The 19586-nt window shown below is 36.0% G+C and overlaps 1 protein-coding gene across 2 annotated transcripts in view; it reads right to left on the bottom strand.

Moving 5' to 3' along the window:
* Positions 1-19586, bottom strand: part of LOC145266325 (atrial natriuretic peptide-converting enzyme-like) — a 378936-nt gene that overhangs the window by 78702 nt on the left and 280648 nt on the right. For both annotated transcript variants that reach the window (XM_080121906.1, XM_080121905.1), the window contains 4 exons: positions 10133-10384; positions 8598-8711; positions 6729-6983; positions 5154-5297 (listed from right to left, as the gene is read on the bottom strand). In XM_080121906.1, the coding sequence (XP_079978032.1) occupies positions 5154-5297; positions 6729-6983; positions 8598-8711; positions 10133-10384 (765 nt within the window). The remainder of the gene's footprint in view (positions 1-5153; positions 5298-6728; positions 6984-8597; positions 8712-10132; positions 10385-19586) is intronic.

The raw sequence follows: 19586 nt of genomic DNA, 5'->3' as shown, positions 1-19586 counted from the left end.
TTGCTTCCAACGTAATAGATGTTGTGACATCACTATTCCCATTGCTTTCAACGTAATAGATTTTGTGACATCACTCTTCAAATTTCTTCCAACGTAATAGATGTTGTGACATCACTATTCCCATTGCTTCCAACGTAATAGATGTTGTGACATCACTATTCCCATTGCTTCCAACGTAATAGATGTTGTGACATCACTATTCCCATTGCTTTCAACGTAATAGATTTTGTGACATCACTCTTGCCATTGCTTCCCACGTAATAGATGTTGTGACATCACTATTCCCATTGCTTCCAACGTAATAGATGTTGTGACATCACTATTCCCATTGCTTCCAACGTAATAGATGTTGTGACATCACTCTTCCCATTGCTTCCAACGTAATAGATATTGTGACATCACTATTCCCATTGCTTCCAACGTAATAGATGTTGTGACATCACTATTCCCATTGCTTCCAACGTAATTAATGTTGTGACATCACTCTTCCCATTGCTTCCAACCTAATAGATATTGTGACATCACTATTCCCATTGCTTCCAACGTAATAGATGTTGTGACATCACTATTCCCATTGCTTCCAACGTAATAGATGTAGTGACGTCACTCTTCCCATTGCTTCCAACGTAATAGATATTGTGACATCACTATTCCCATTGCTTCCAACGTAATAGATGTTGTGACATCACTATTCCCATTGCTTCCAACGTAATAGATGTTGTGACATCACTCTTCCCATTGCTTCCAACGTAATAGATATTGTTACATCACTATTCCCATTGCTTCCAACGTAATAGATATTGTGACATCACTATTCCCATTGCTTCCAACGTAATAGATATTGTGACATCACTATTCCCATTGCTTCCAACGTAATAGATGTTGTGACATCACTATTCCCATTGCTTCCAACGTAATAGATGTTGTGACATCACTATTCCCATTGCTTCCAACGTAATAGATGTTGTGACATCACTATTCCCATTGCTTCCAACGTAATAGATATTGTGACATCACTATTCCCATTGCTTCCAACGTAATAGATGTTTTGACATCACTATTCCCATTGCTTCCAACGTAATAGATATTGTGATATCACTATTCCCATTGCTTCCAACGTAATAGATATTGTGACATCACTATTCCCATTGCTTCCAACGTAATAGATGTTGTGACATCACTATTCCCATTGCTTCCAACGTAATAGATGTTGTGACATCACTATTCCACTTGCTTCCAACGTAATAGATATTGTGACATTACTATTCCCATTGCTTCCAACGTAATAGATGTTGTGACATCACTATTCCCATTGCTTCCAACGTAATAGATGTTGTGACATCACTATTCCCATTGCTTCCAACGTAATAGATATTATGACATCACTATTCCCATTGCTTCCAACGTAATAGATGTTGTGACATCACTATTCCCATTGCTTCCAACGTAATAGATGTTGTGACATCACTCTTCCCATTGCTTCCAACGTAATAGATATTGTTACATCACTATTCCCATTGCTTCCAACGTAATAGATGTTGTGACATCACTATTCCCATTGCTTCCAACGTCATAGATGTTGTGACATCACTATTCCCATTGCTTCCAACGTCATAGATGTTGTGACATCACTATTCCCATTGCTTCCAACGTAATAGATATTGTGACATCACTATTCCCATTGCTTTCAACGTAATAGATATTGTGACATCACTATTCCCATTGCTTCCAACGTAATAGATGTTGTGACATCACTATTCCCATTGCTTCCAACGTAATAGATGTTGTGATATCACTATTCCCATTGCTTCCAACGTAATAGATGTAGTGACATCACTATTCCCATTGCTTCCAACGTAATAGATGTTGTGACATCACTATTCCCATTGCTTCCAACGTAATAGATGTTGTGACATCACTATTCCCATTGCTTCCAACGTAATAGATGTTGTGACATCACTATTCCCATTGCTTCCAACTTAATAGATGTTGTGACATCACTCTTCCCATTGCTTCCAACGTAATAGATGTTGTTACATCACTATTCCCATTGCTTCCAACGTAATAGATATTGTGACATCACTATTCCCATTGCTTCCAACGTAATAGATTTGTGACATCACTATTCCCATTGCTTCCAACATAATAGATATTGTGACATCACTATTCCCATTGCTTCCAACGTAATAGATGTTGTGACATCACTATTCCCATTGCTTCCAACGTAATCGATTTGTGACATCACTATCCCCATTGCTTCCAACGTAATAGATGTTGTGACATCACTATTCCCATTGCTTCCAACGTAATAGATGTTGTGACATCACTATTCCCATTGCTTCCAACGTAATAGATGTTGTGACATCACTATTCCCATTGCTTTCAACGTAATAGATTTTGTGACATCACTCTTCAAATTTCTTCCAACGTAATAGATGTTGTGACATCACTATTCCCATTGCTTCCAACGTAATAGATGTTGTGACATCACTATTCCCATTGCTTCCAACGTAATAGATGTTGTGACATCACTATTCCCATTGCTTTCAACGTAATAGATTTTGTGACATCACTCTTGCCATTGCTTCCCACGTAATAGATGTTGTGACATCACTATTCCCATTGCTTCCAACGTAATAGATGTTGTGACATCACTATTCCCATTGCTTCCAACGTAATAGATGTTGTGACATCACTCTTCCCATTGCTTCCAACGTAATAGATATTGTGACATCACTATTCCCATTGCTTCCAACGTAATAGATGTTGTGACATCACTATTCCCATTGCTTCCAACGTAATTAATGTTGTGACATCACTCTTCCCATTGCTTCCAACCTAATAGATATTGTGACATCACTATTCCCATTGCTTCCAACGTAATAGATGTTGTGACATCACTATTCCCATTGCTTCCAACGTAATAGATGTAGTGACGTCACTCTTCCCATTGCTTCCAACGTAATAGATATTGTGACATCACTATTCCCATTGCTTCCAACGTAATAGATGTTGTGACATCACTATTCCCATTGCTTCCAACGTAATAGATGTTGTGACATCACTCTTCCCATTGCTTCCAACGTAATAGATATTGTTACATCACTATTCCCATTGCTTCCAACGTAATAGATATTGTGACATCACTATTCCCATTGCTTCCAACGTAATAGATATTGTGACATCACTATTCCCATTGCTTCCAACGTAATAGATGTTGTGACATCACTATTCCCATTGCTTCCAACGTAATAGATGTTGTGACATCACTATTCCCATTGCTTCCAACGTAATAGATATTGTGACATCACTATTCCCATTGCTTTCAACGTAATAGATGTGGTGACATCACTATTCCCATTGCTTCCAACGTAATAGATGTTGTGACATCACTATTCCCATTGCTTCCAACGTAATAGATGTTGTGACATCACTATTCCCATTGCTTCCAACGTAATAGATGTTGTGACATCACTATTCCCATTGCTTCCAACTTAATAGATGTTGTGACATCACTCTTCCCATTGCTTCCAACGTAATAGATGTTGTGACATCACTATTCCCATTGCTTCCAACGTAATAGATATTGTGACATCACTATTCCCATTGCTTCCAACGTAATAGATATTGTGACATCACTATTCCCATTGCTTCCAACGTAATAGATGTTGTGACATCACTATTCCCATTGCTTCCAACGTAATAGATGTTGTGACATTACTATTCCCATTGCTTCCAACATAATAGATATTGTGACATCACTATTCCCATTGCTTCCAACGTAATAGATTTGCGACATCACTATTCCCATTGCTTCCAACGTAATCGATTTGTGACATCACTATTCCCATTGCTTCCAACGTAATAGATGTTGTGACATCACTATTCCCATTGCTTCCAACGTAATAGATGTTGTGACATCACTATTCCCATTGCTTCCAACGTAATAGATGTTGTGACATCACTATTCCCATTGCTTCCAACGTAATAGATGTTGTGACATCACTATTCCCATTGCTTTCAACGTAATAGATTTTGTGACATCACTCTTCCCATTGCTTCCCACGTAATAGATGTTGTGACATCACTATTCCCATTGCTTCCAACGTAATAGATGTTGTGACATCACTATTCCCATTGCTTTCAACGTAATAGATTTTGTGACATCACTCTTCCCATTGCTTCCCACGTAATAGATGTTGTGACATCACTATTCCCATTGCTTCCAACTTAATAGATGTTGTGACATCACTATTCCCATTGCTTCCAACGTAATAGATGTTGTGACATCACTATTCCCATTGCTTTCAACGTAATAGATTTTCTGACATCACTCTTCCCATTGCTTCCCACGTAATAGATGTTGTGACATCACTATTCCCATTGCTTCCAACGTAATAGATGTTGTGAAACTAAAGTCAGCTTTACGACTACCAGCAACCATTTAAAAAGAAAAGTAATAAAAATTAGGCACAAACACACTCAAAACTGGGGGAACGGTGTCTATGGTCATCCTCGTCACTTAACCATTCCTAGTCTATGCTTTATCCTAGCTCCTAGTTCTCATTCACCACAATACCTCAAGCACACCAGGGGGTCGTCATACCTTAAGATTCCCAAATCACATCGTGTGTGTGTGTGTTTTTAATAACAATAAAATAAATTGTTAAACATAAAATTTTAATAAAAAGTCGTTTTTTTTACTTGTGTTTCATTGGCTTGGGATAGGGTGGGGAGAGAATCAAAAAAATATTTAAAAAATGTTAGTGAGACCCTCCCCACGCCTTTCTAGCTTGTAAAATGCCCACTGTTTTCCGACCGAAAACAAGCAAGTCGTTCTTTACATGGGGCTGAAATTCTAAGCAGGATTAAAGAAACTGGGGTTGAGTGAGGTATGTGAACTTTATCCAAGATTGCTTATTGGGGTAGCCGGGTACGAGAAAGAAAGGACCAGGGTGAGGAGAGCCAAAAACAAATATTGCCAAGCTTATCAAAAATCTGGATTCCAGTAAAGCAACAGGCCTGGACGGCATTCCAGTCATAGTGCTTAAAAAGCTTTAAGGGTGTGTGTGTGTGTGTGTGTGTGTGTGTGTGTGTGTGTGTGTGTGTGTGTGTGTGTGTGTGTGTGTGTGTGTGTGTGTGTAATTGTTTACCTTGCAGGTCCGGCGGTTGATGAGCCTGTTTATATCCAATGCAAACATTTTCGTCGTCCTCATCGGGAAGCTGGGAACAATTCAGATGCTTCGGCCATGGGAAATTGTATATTTCCACGAACACTTGACAACGCTCCTTGAATGCTGCAAAAGAAATAAGAAACTAAAATCACGGTTTTCAGAAATGATTATAAAAATTTGCAGCAACAGCGAATGTTGTTTTTACGTATCGACTCTCGATTGGGCAAAAGCGCAAACCAACAGTCTCCTTCAGCCAAAGTTCAAAGATATGAAAAAAAAATAATAAAAACCCGCACATTTAAGCTCCGTTTATGGTATGATAAACAAGGAGTTTATATATATATATATATATATATATATATATATATATATATATATATATATATATATATATATATATAGTAGAAATGGTAATTAATAAAAACTGAAGAAAGTGCTCAATACTGTTGTAGAGCAAATATGCGGTTTATTTTTTTTTTTACCGTATCTTTCTGTTAAGTTACGTTATTGTTTCAGCTACCCGGCCGTTTTTTTGGCCGTCTCTAGCTTCCTCAGACTTTTACAGAAATGTTCGTTGTTATGGGATGAAAGAGTGAACAGGGGAGGGGTGCGAGAAGAGCGGAAAAAAAGGAAGGGAACAAGGGAAAAGGTGGGAGGGGGTGCTTGGTATGTCCGTAATTTTTTAGTTTTGGAGTTTAAGGAACTTGTGGGGGAGGGTCTGGGAAGTTAATTTCTGGTGTGGCTGAGGGCATATGGATACATGGAGGGGGAAGGGGAATATGCCAGCGCCATCAAAATGCAAATCCGGACAGTTCAACACTTGAGGGTACATCCGACCACAGTTATGATCTTTGGTGTGGTTTCAAGTCGGCTTGAAAGTCAACTTCAAAATGTACCTGGATGTGCTGAAGAGTGTGGTGACCCCCTCGTGCAATCAGGTTGCCATTGGTAGACTGTGGATCGGGCAGCAGGACTCGGCGCCAACCCACAAGTCCAAAGAGACCCAAGCTTGGCTTCAGAAGAAGTGGTATGACTTTGTACCCTTCTCTCACTGGCCCCCTCGTCCCCCGACCTGAACCGGCTGAACTACTTTGTTTGGTCATATGTCGAGAACATCACCAACATGACAACATCGAAGCCAGCCTGATCGCCGCCATCTGCCGAGCTCCCGCCGGCACTTGTGGAAAAGGCATGTTCCTAGTTCCGGACTCGTATTGAGGCAGGGATTGAGGTTGAAGGCGGCTAAACTGAATAGATGTCAGCTCTCGTACTTGCCGTTGGCCTAGTTACCTGAATTGATTTTTTTCAATAAAAATTTTAAAAACAAAGCTGTAGTGTTGTTTTCTTTAACAAATTTATAGTTCCACCCTGTATAATGTATGTTTTATTTGTATAGATATCATATATACTAGCTCAACATGTGCGGAACGGTTTGAAAATAAATACATTTCTAACTCGATTCACATTACATTTGTGCAAAAGAACTTACCAATAATTTAAAACGAACCAATGAAAAAGAAGAAAGACCGTAAAGTAGTGCTTCTTTTAACTGACCTTGGCATAGACTCCGACATGGCGGAATGATATGGTGTGGTGCGGTCCCATTCCAGCTGCACTTGGGCAAATAGGTAGCGCATCCCATGAGTAAGACGTGGCTATAGCAGTGCGTGTACATCTCGATCATGCTGAAGACATTTAAAGTCTTATTGGCCGCCTCTTCGGAAATGTCACCGTTTAAATTTGGGAAACTGGTGTAAGTATAGCCTACGTCAGCACAGATATCGCCTTGGATCTTCTTGCATGAGCCAGCTGTTTCCAGGTGACCCATTCGAGTTGGATGTCAGACACGGAAAAGAAAAAAGAAAAAAAAAACGAAAGGAAATAATGTTTGAAAATGTTTATACAGGGTGTTCCAAAAAAAAAAAAAAAAATTTACGTTACATCGCAGACAAATAATTTTAGCGTAAAATATTAGTATTGAAAATAACGTAAATTTTTTTTGGACACTCTGTATATATAAATATACCAGGTTAAAAATATTCAAGTGCGATAACTAATGAATTTAACGAGGTTATTAAGATTGCTCGACTAAATAACAAGATTGACTTTTATTAATATACACACATTTACATGGTCGCGACACTGGACATGCGAATGTATCGGACAAATGGTCGGTTAAAACCAAAATCCTTGTCAGGCGACTTAATAAATGGTTCCCTTCCTGAGAAGAAACTAGTCCTCAAATGAAGAAAAAAAAAACAGTTAAATTTACTTCAAATAAAATATTATAAAATTAAAGAGAGGAGAGAGGAAGAAGTCATTTGACATAAACTGCAAGCGTTAAAAAAAAAAAAAAGGAAGAAGAAAAAGGAAAGGAAAAAACAAAACAGAAAAAAGAAAAAGAAAAAAGTGGTCGGCCAAGTGTAGTAAACAATTGTCTCCTCGCGTATAGTTTTTAGTGTTTATTCCCTTCAACTTTTCGTCAAATGAGTTCCTAGTACCTCTTTTTCCCCTGCCTCACTTATAATTTTTATTACACTTCGTCGTCATTTTGCCTTTTTCTTCTGTTCATTTTCTTTGTTTTCTCATACTCCTTTTTAAATGTCTGTAGTATATATATATATATATATATATATATATATATATATATATATATATATATGTATATATATATATACATATATATATATATATATATGAATATATATGCGTGTATATATATACATATATATATACATATATATACATATATATGCATATATATATATATATTACTTGTTTATTGTTATATAAACATGGTCACATATATGTATATGTATATATATGCGTGTGTATATATATGTATATATATGCGTGTATATATATACATATATATATACATATATATATACATATATATGCATACATATATATATATATTACTTGTTTATTGTTATATAAACATGGTCACATCTTGCTGCTACAAATAGCCTCTTGTTTCAATCAAACAACAGATATCATCAGGCAGCGACTATTCAAAAGTTCAATGAATAAAAATCCATTATTCATTGAACTTTTGAATAGTCAAGTCGCTGCCTGATAATATCTGTTGTTTGATTGAAACAAGTGGCTATTTGTAGCAACAGGATTTGACCATGTTTATATAACAATAAACAAGTATTATCAGCTCTTTTTATTGAGCACTATCTAACAACCTTGTTGAATTCATTAGTCCATTACTTTTGAATAAAAAAAAACGAGTATATATATATATATATATATATATATATATATATATACTACTTTTATGGAGTGATTCCGGTTTCTGATTGATTGATAGCAGAGTATGACTCGATCTGATTGGTCTCTTCTTATAATCCCTATCTATAAATAGAACCTTCCAATTTTTTTTTATTAATGTTTGGGAATGCGACAAATACTTACCTTTATAAGGATTTGGTCGACACACATGGGGGTCTGTTGATTCTGGAAGTGCCGAACAATTGATCGGCCAAGAGTCATTTCCAAAAAGTTCCGTCTGGCATTTTTCTCGAGTCGCTGTAAATATAAAAGAGAAGAAATATAAATCTATATTCCTATAATATTCCTATAATATTCCTATAATTTTTTTGTGTATTGATATTCATATTAAGCTCCCCCCCTTTAAAAAAAATTATTTAGGTATTTATTTGCTTCCTTACGAAAGCAAATTTGACACAAGGCCGTTTTTAAATAAAGGGGGGGCACCAGTTCCCCTAAAACAACAGCAAAAAGGGGGTACTCTGGCAGTATAAAAAGATAGTAATTTTCTCAGAATGAAGGACAAATTAACTTAATATAAGTTAAGCATCAGAACAGTTACTACACTATGATTATGACCCGAAGACCAAGACCAATAGAAAACAAGCAAGCCATTTTTCTATTTATTTAAAAAGAAAATACAACTTTGTTATGTATGAGTCGTGGAATTGCATTCATCTGCAAAAGATCTAACTAATTTCTTTTAAACATTCATTTTAATTAATTCCCTATTAGTTTTTTCGGTTTTCTTCTTTAATTAACTATTACGTGTACAGATATTCTACATGGTTTATACTTTATATATATATATATATATATATATATATATATATATATATATATATATATATATATATTCATACCTTTATAAGTATTTGCTAATATTTTCTCTCCTCTGATGAGATGGTAAACATCGAAACCCTATAGGTTAAGGAGATTAATTGTCTAAAGCATTCTTTGTCTTGCTTAGAATAATAAACATTCTTAGATATGAAACTCAACCACTTCATTTCATTTCAATTGAGAGCTTTTTGAAATTCATTGAATTACAATTTAATTTATTTGCTCTATCTTGCATATCGAGCAATTTTTGTTTAGATGGGATAATACTTATAGAATATTACTTCCAGTAATATTTTGTAAACCTTACAATCTCACGTTTCCATAACAACTGATTGTTAAATAAAAACTATTCTGAAGTATATATATATATATATATATATATATATATATATATATATATATATATATATATATATATATATATATATATATATATATGTTTAAACATTTTGTCTATAAAACTCCTGTGTAAGTTTTTGGTCTTCAGACATAAAAATTAATATATAGGGTATTCGAACCCATGCGAAAGTGAAGGTCGATCGACGGCATTACGAATATGCATGCATAATGTAGTAGCTATTGCTTCATGTTTTAGTTTTTAGCCTTGCAACAAACATGTCTTCATAGGCCAGGCATTAACGTCGGAGTATAAAGTTAATCGTAAGCTAAACGTTTTGGTTTCGATTCTCAGTGGTGGCGCACGAATCATTATTTTTTTATATAACTTTTTAAATCATTACTATATATTGAGTCGAATATAATATAATAATAAATACGAAAGTGGAGTAATTATGTCAAAGAGACCTCCGTGCAACGAGTTCTCTTCTATTACGTACCTTCACAGAACGATCGACAGGGCGGTATACCAAGCCCGTCTCGGCATTCGGGGGCGAGGACTGCGCACCAGAAATCCTCATTGTAATCATAGCACATATTCTGCGACTTTTCGTTGATGGCGTAGCTATAAGACATAGCCTCGAACTGGTCATGATGACCCAGGAAATTCGGTAGGGCAGTCGAGGTATACGTTGTCCGATTTAAACAAAACTCGACCGTCATAGGTTCACATTTTGGCGACATTTTCTGATCTAAAATTTAAAAAAGGCATAGATTAGCATGTTGAGGGCTTTATGAAATTAAAATAATGATAAAAGCTTTCAATATGAGATTAATTAATTTTTAGTGATAAAGTTTTAAAACAATGCATTCTAAAGAATTCGACAACGGATGTGAGTTCAAAACGCCCAAGAACGTTCGAGGTCAGTTGTTTCCAAGTTTTATTTTTAAATGGCAGCACACTATTGACTCTTTAAATTTTTGCAGCACACATGTCATAAAAGAGAAAATATTTTTTTTATAGAAATCGCTCCAGACAAAGCAGGAAGCCACTTGCCATAATGAGCTAAATATAAATACTACTACAAGGTAAAAAGAAAAAAAAAACTTGCTAACGATAAGTGTTAGATAGAAATGATTCTGACCCAGAAAACAGCAATTCTTCCATCTTTGTCAGAAACATCGTTCATGGAATATAAGGGCTAAAGGCAAAATAAAATAATAAAATTAGCAAGAACCCCTGAGACTTGAACCAGAAATAAATATCCGATCATATTCTCTCTAATCTTCCTCTTTACATTTTCATAATTTTCCATCTCTCCATTACTTTAGGCGTTTCTCTCCATCTGATTAAAAAAGACGCGTTTCTAGAATCGATCTGTTTTGAAAATATAAGAATATTGTTGTTTTCATTTCTTTTTAGTCGCGTGCAAGCGACTCTATAAGTCACTCCGTCGGTCGGTCGGTCTGTCTGTAACACTTTTGTGCTTGCCCTTTTTGGTTAAGATCAAAGATCTGTTGTTAATAGATACTGTTCTTAGCTTTTTAAGCTTTTGTTAGCCTTTTGGCCAAGATCAAAGTGTAGTATCTGGACAACGTGAGGCCGCCATGGTACCGGGAAAGACAAATGGCCTACGTTACAATCCTGGCTGTGGCGAGAGTGGTGATTTGGACGTCGCGTCTGCAAGGTTGCAGGGGGAGGTGTCTTTTTCTGATCAGGATCTGATCGCTTTCTTTAAACACCAACTACAGGTGAAGATCAGATGTGATAGAAGAAGGCTGCATCGCGCGGCATTTGACAGAAGATGGATACATGTAGCAAGTCTGTGTGTATGAAGAGGAACCAAATTTGAATACGTGTTCCCCGCCGTAAAGTAAAATTAAACAAGCAGCCTCTCAGCTAGCTGAGTGTGTGTTCCATCCCTCCCCGATTAGGAAGCCTCCAAGATCCCCACCTTCTCTTTGTTGCAATTTTTGTTTTCACCCCCTCCTCTAAATTTCACCCATCTTGGAGAGAAAAAAATACAAACTAACCCCCATTCCTTACCCACAAAATTTTTTTTTCTCCATTCACCCCCATCTAGAGGGTATCCCCACTTAGAGCCTGACCCACAGAAGCAAGGTTCCTTTTACAAACCTAGTGGAACGGGCAGTCTATCAACTAGACGGGGTTGGGAGGGTCCTACTAATCACTTCCCCCCCGCCCTCGACAGAAATGAATTATTGTACCATTTTTATTGTTATCTTTTTTTGTTTTTACACGTCAATAAAAAATGTTTTAAAAATTGGGAGTTAAGTAGGACGTCCCCCAGTATGAAAGGGTGAATGCGGTATTATGGCGAAAGAAGATACTAGCTGGGAGAAACTTTTGATTTTGTTTAGTTCTGGAGTGACAAGGATGACCAACGACCCCTCACAATCCCCCCTTTTGAGTTGGCCATGTGCCTAAGTTTTTTGTTTATTGTTGATTTATTTATGTATTTTTAACATGAATAAAAGATTTAATATCTCAAAGTGTAGTATCTGTCCCGGCAGATACTGCAAGCAAAGACCATATGTGGGGGCAGCCCCACATATAAGACCTTGGTCAATGTAGGGGCAACCCTTCATACCAATTGTCACTATCCAGCTCCCCTAATCCCCGGGGAGCTGGTCCCCATTTCCCCTTCACTCCTCACATTAAAAATCGGCCTTGTGCCTAATTTGCTCGATGGGGGAGCAAATAAAAATCCTTTTCATGACCTTTTGATCAAGATCAAAGTATAGTATCTGTTCTTACTACATGCTGTACTTATTGTGATATAAAGTGGGGGATCACTTTTCTGTATTAATTTAATGTGAAATTATCACCCACTTTACAACCAGTCAGTCTCAAAGCCATTCAAGTTATTCTCCAGATCATTCAAGTTGTTTTTGAAGGATTCCAGTTATTTTTTAAATCATTCAAGTCATTCTTAAGGTCATTCAATTCATCCTTAAGTTCATTAAAATCATTCTAAGTCATTTACTTTTTATTTATTTAAGTCATTTCAGTCCATTTTTCGGTCATTTTAGTTTATCTTTAAGAATTTCATGTCAATCCTACATTCACGCATTCATTCATTACACGAGAGCATGCGACTAATGGCTATCGGCCTTGTTTGTTTTGTATTGAAACGAATGCTTAACAATGATTACCAATGCTAATTACTATGCAAAATTCAAAATATAAAACAATCGTGAAAGGTGTTGTGTTTGGAGGCTATATCAATGCGGTTCATAGGAAACACTGTGGACACGAGCTGGCATTTAAAAGAATAATATTAGAAGGAATTTTCAATGATTTTCAATTATATTACGTTTATTTACCAACATAATATGTCGTACAAGATAGTATGTGGTGATGTCCCTAACGACTGATGATGTTAAAACATTTCACTCTCCATTCCACAACGCTATACACACTTTGAATGTTAACGGCTATTTTCGTTCTGAAATAGTACAAAATAATCCTTTCCACATTACAAACAAAACAAGTATATATTCAGATATTGTACTGCTATTTAATTTCATTCAAATTAATGATTCCGGGGTATTCTTGAAATAAAGACGATAGAATTTAGTTTGTTTCCATTTTCCATCTCACCCTATGAAAGAAGTTTTGTTTGAAGGCTATATCAATGCGGTTCGTAGGAATCCCCATGGACACGAGTTAGCATATAAAAGAATAATATTAGAAGGAAATTTTCAATAATTTTCAATTATATTACGTTTATTTACCAACATAATATGTCGTACCAGATAGTATGTGGTGATGTCCCTAATTTTCAAGTGTAGTATCTCCAGGGGGGGATGCGTTTACTTTCAACAGTCCTGCAACTTTCACTTCCCTTATTTTGCCCTTTAGTCCTCACATTCCATGAACGATGTTTCTGACAAAGAGGGAAGAATTGCTGTTTGCTGAGTTAGAATCTATTCCATCTAACACTTATCGTTGGCAAGTTTTTTTTTTTTACTTTGAGGTAGTATTTTAAATTTCATCTCAGTAAGTGGCTTCATGCCTTGTCTGGAACGATTTCTATGAAAAAAAAATTGCTCTTTTATGGTATGTTTGTTTGTTGCAAAAATTTAAAGAGTTCAATAGCGCTGCCATGTGTCCAAAATATTTCCACACTGGATTAAAAAGAAACAATAAAGAATGATGCTGTAGTTTGCTTAAAGCATTGTCCGTGATGTGCAAGGAATTATGTTTGAAGGCTATATCAATGCGGTTCATAGGAAACACCGCGGACACGAGTTAGTATATAAAAATATAATAACAATATTAAAATGAATTTTCAAAACTTTCCAATTATATTACGTTTATTCACCAACATAATTAGTCGTACAAGATGGTAGGTGTTGACGTCCCTAATTTTCGAGAGTAGTATCTCTTTTTCAAGGGAGAAAATAAAACGAAACGTGTAAAAATGTTGGGCGAGGCAGTTCTTTGTCCGTTTTATTTTTATTTATTTACTAGCGAGGGGTTGGCGGCCGCCTTTACCTGGGCGTAAAATACGCTTAAATATGATATTTTAATTTGTCCAGATTTCATATATATTATTATAGAGTCGTGATTTCGAAAGTAAAAAGAAAAGTATTCGGGTGCCATCAGCTAGAATCGAAACCGAAAGCAATACTGTAGCATTCAAAAGCTGATGACTGTACCAACGTGACTAAACTGCTTAAAAATTAGAAATAAACTAAGATGAATGTACAAAATATTTAACGATTTTTCAATTTTCACCCATTTTTTACCCTTAAAAACTATTCTAACCATTTTTGACCCTTAAAAACTATTTTAACAATTTTTGACCCTTAAAAACTATTTCAACCATTTTTGACCCTTAAAAACTATTTTAACCATTTTTGACCCTTAAAAACTATTCTAACCATTTTTGACCCTTAAAAACTATTTTAACCATTTTTGACCCTTAAAAACTATTCTAACCATTTTTAACCCTTAAAAACTATTTTAACCATTTTTGACCCTTAAAAACTATTCTAACCATTTTTGACCCTTAAAAACTATTCTAACCAGCTAAAGACCCATAAAAGAGTGGTTCGTAAAAATTGTGGGAAACAGCGTGGATATGAGTTAGTTATTCATATATCGTGAACAGATAAACATTTTGTGAAAAGAGTTGTATGTGAAGGTTATATCAATGATGTTCGCAGGAAACACCGTGGACACGAGTTAGTATATAAAAGAATAATGGCAATATTAGAAGAAATTTTCAACACTTTTCAATTATATTACGTTTATTTATCAAAATAATAAGGCGTACAAGATATTAGATGTTGATGTCCCTAATTTTCGAGAGTAGTATCTCTTCTTTAGAGAAGAAAAGAAAAAGAAATGTATACAAATGTTTGGCGAGGCTTTTCGTTGTCTGTTTTATCTATTTATTATATTTTTATTTCCGGAATCAGTGCCGCTGACTGGCTGTCAAATCAATTTCCTGGATTGTGTTTTGGATTGGTTGTTTGTTTTACGGCATATCAACCCTTTTCAGGTTATTTAATGCCGAGTCAAGTTATTTTGAAGAAAATTTTTTTAATAGAATATATATTTTTAAAGTCGGTTCCTATTTAACCCATAGTTTGTACGCTAACAGGTACTACCACTCCGGGTCAGAGTGGACCTGGGAGCAATAACAATCAAAGGGTGGCTCCACACTCCCCCAAAGCCTGCATTCTCACCATCGGATATAGTTTAAGATCATATCCAGGATCGTAAATTTCCAAATAATAAACATTAAATTCATAACTTTGTTCTAAACACGAAACAAAATCCTTTTTAGTTATTCATATATCGTGAACAGAAAAACATTTTGTGAAAAGAGTTGTATGTGAAGGCTATATCAATGATGTTCGCAGGAAACACCGTAGACACGAGTTAGTATATAAAAGAATAATGACAATATTAGAAGAAATTTTCAATAACACACGCACGCACGCACGCACGCACACGCACGCGCACGCACGCGCACGCACGCGCACGCACACACACACACACACACACACACACACACACACACACACACACACACACACACACACACACACGGCCAAAGTAGAAATCTAAATAATTGAGAAAGATTTTGTTTTGTGTTCACAACGCAGTTATGAATTAGATGTTTATATTATTTTCAATTAATTTTTCAATAGGCAACTTTGCGAGTCGATAGTGAGCCGGCAAAGTCAATTGTTTTCCACAAACGATTGTTGTTGCATAATTTTAGATCCAAAACTCAAGTTGACATTTTCTACCATTTCTACTGAACCATGAAAAGAGGTGTTGATCTTTAAGTTTTCCTCTGGAGGCAAACGACAACATGACCAGTTGACATTTCTGTGTCGAGTAACACCAACCACTTGGACTGTCGACGACGAAGCGTTTTCTTTTGTTTTTTTTTAACTTCCGTGGTGGAAAGGGGGTGAAAGGGAGGCAAAAACAAAACAACTTGAACACGACAACCCCCTCCCCCCATAAGCGTTTATCCATCGCGTATTTTTACAAACACAAAGTGAAAATAGTTTTGCGACATTACCGAAGTTCGTCAGGTACCGGAATGCAAGCGTAAATATATATTTGATCATGTTTCCGTTGTTATATATAAAAAAAAAAACTGCCGCCTAACGTTCACAGGAAACATGAGTTGGAACAATTACATTGAGAGTATTGCCAGGACCGCTGCGAAGAAGGTAGGTTCTCTCTACCGTACTAGAAAGCTACTAACGCCCGAAAGTATCCTGTACCTCTATCAGGCCAACATTCGCCATATTTGGGCTGGTGCATCTGTTACTAGTCTCTCGCTCCTGGACAAGGTCCAAAAGAGAGTCGCCAACCTAATAGGTCCTGAACTGTCATCTCAGCTTCAGCCTCTGTCCCATCGACGAAATGCTCATCCCTCTGCCTGTTCTACAAGTACTTTAACGGTGAACTGCAAGCACTTATAGCCCCTCAACGTAAATACCCCCGACAGACTCGACAAGCAGAAAAATCCCACCCTTTCACAGTAGATATCCCTAGATGTAAGAGAGCCTTCTACTCCATTAGCTTCTTCCCCAGAACCGCTAGACTTTGGAACTCCCTTCCGGGACCCTGCTTCCCCAACTGTACCGACATGCAGAAGTTTAAGGGTAACTTGAACCGACATCTTACTGCCCAACTCCCTACATAGTACCCCTATAGCTTATGTCCCTTATAGTAGCCCCCTGCATCAAAGTGATGATGTGCCTGGTTTGGGGTGAAAATGTTATAAAAAAAAAAAAGACGGTCGAGTTTCACTCCTGTCTTGAGAAAGATGCTGGTCTAGCCGCGCTAATAATCTGTGATACAGTGAAACAGTACTGTATTTGAATGACTATAAATACTCCCTATCTTGGGTTGAGCATATTGGGGAGTGAAATAACAAACTGCTGTTAGCGAAAACAGTAATGCTCTTTCTGTAATCAAATCGAGCTTAGGTGTTTGGACAATGTAAAAAACATTGTAATTGCGCATACCAATCTCAGCAGTAGTCAACTAGCGTAACGGTAAGAAGCGCTAGCTGTCACCTAGACGGTCGAGTTTACATCCTATCTTGAGGTAGTTACTAGTCAAGCCACACTGATTTGCTGTGATACAGTGAAACTACTGTATATATATATATATATATATATATATATATATATATATATATATATATAACAGTACTTAATATAATATATAACAGTACTGTGTGTGGATGACTATATATATATATATATATATATATATATATATATATATATATATAAAATAAAAATATTCCTAGGATTTTACTTGTGCAAATGGAAATTCAATTAACTTTCTTGAAGTTATACATTTGGATTTTACCGTCACTGGATTATTTATCTTCCACCAGACTATCCATTCATGTGTAATCACCTTTTTCTTCACCATATTCCCTCTACTTCACTTTTTTTTGTTTTCAAGTAAGATCTTTGACTTACTTGTTGTTTCATCAAATACTTTTGCATGCAAAATCCGATCCCGCATTTTGCTAATTCCTACACTCTGATGAGAAGGAAAGTATTTCTTCGAAACTCCGCGGATTAAGGACTATCCACTTATCTGGTTTTTCCTTTTCAGATTAAATATGTTTTTAACTCATTTCAAAGTGTTTTTTAACATGTTTTATTAACTGTTTGCTCGTATATATATATATATATATATATATATATAGTCATCCACATACAGTACTGTTTCGCTGTATCACAGCAAATCAGTGTGGCTAGACTAGTAGCACCCTCAAGATAGGATTGAAACTTTCTTTCTTTATTGATTTCTGTGCGTCTGTATATATATATATATATATATATATATATATATATATATATATATATATATATATATATATATATATATATATATATAGGCTCAAGAAAGAGGGGGCGACCCCATCTTCGCTACAGGGATGTCTGCAAGCGTGACATGAAGGCTCTCTCGGTGGACAGGAATACATGGGAAGCCTCTGCAGCTGACAGAACTGCCTGGAGGAAAATGATACGCCAGGGGATTATCATCAGCGACAGGACCCTCCATGTTGAAAACGCTGCAAGGAGAGCTAGGAGAAGAGCGAGTGTACAGGCAGAACAGCCGGACGAAGCGGCAAATTGCATAACAACCTTCGTATGTCAAGGCTGTGGCAGACTATGCAAATCAAGAATTGGTCTCTACAGTCACACAAAAGGATGCATACAGGCAACATCTTAATACGGCGCTGATCCATAGTCGTTTCGACTGACGGATGCCACACACACACACACACACACACACACACACACACACACACACACACTCACACACACACACACACACACATATATATAAATATATATATATATATATATATATATACAGAAATCAATAAAGAAAAAAAATGATGATATAAAAACATACAAATATATGTAGGTTTATTCATGTTTTTTTTATTTATTTATTCAATAAGGGTATGCACCAATTAGAGGTGTAGGGTAAGTGAGAACTCTTTACACCATGGTATTTCGAAGCCTAATGCTTCTCATCAGAAGAGGAGAGATAATACTAGGTAAGATAGTAGGGATGCGGCGTCTAGTGATAGTTACATTAGGAGCGAAATAAATTATTGAGGCTGATTAGGGAACTATATTGATCTCTGTGGTATAAAATTTGTGCTATTATATATATATATATATATATATATATATATATATATATAAATTTAATTGTAATTTTTATTATATATATATATATATACATATATATGTATATATATGACTACTTCATTTTATCACGTAAATTAATATACGAAGATATAATTTTATGCGTAAATTTTCAGTATTTACTTCAATAGTGCTCAATACGGAGGTAGAGCTACGTAGTAAGTGATAAAATATATATGGCAATTAAGCTGCACAGAATATTCCGTGTTTCATTTTCGTAAGAATTCGTCAGCCTTATAAAACGCGGAATATTCTGTTTAGCGACTCATAACTTCCTATATATATATATATATATATATATATATATATATATATATATATATATATATATATATATATATATATGTGTGTGTGTGTGTGTGTGTGTGTGTGTGTGTGTGTGTGTGACTACTTCATTTCACGAGAAACACCCGTCTGGCTGAAACTACTGTCAATAATTTTCCCCATTCTTTATCTGTACCTAAATCCAAACGTAGATACCATAAGCAAAGCTTCTTTCTTAGAACTGCACGCCAGTAGAACTCTCTGCCGCTTGCATGTTTCCCACCTTTTTTTTTTTTTACACAGTGATCACCACTTATCAAGGCCCGGAAGCCACTCAGGGATAAGGGTTATTGCAAGTACATTACGTACATTACCTGACTACAACTTGGACGTCTTCAAGTCCAACATAAACAAACTCCTGAAAAACCGCCCCCTTAAGTA

Source organism: Euprymna scolopes, chromosome 41 (assembly GCF_053919585.1).
Source record: "Euprymna scolopes isolate OS-2025 chromosome 41, ASM5391958v1, whole genome shotgun sequence".
NCBI classification, from domain to species: domain Eukaryota; kingdom Metazoa; phylum Mollusca; class Cephalopoda; order Sepiida; family Sepiolidae; genus Euprymna; species Euprymna scolopes.
The sequence above is the reverse complement of the archived record's forward strand: the minus strand, read 5'-3'. Positions and strand labels throughout refer to the sequence as shown.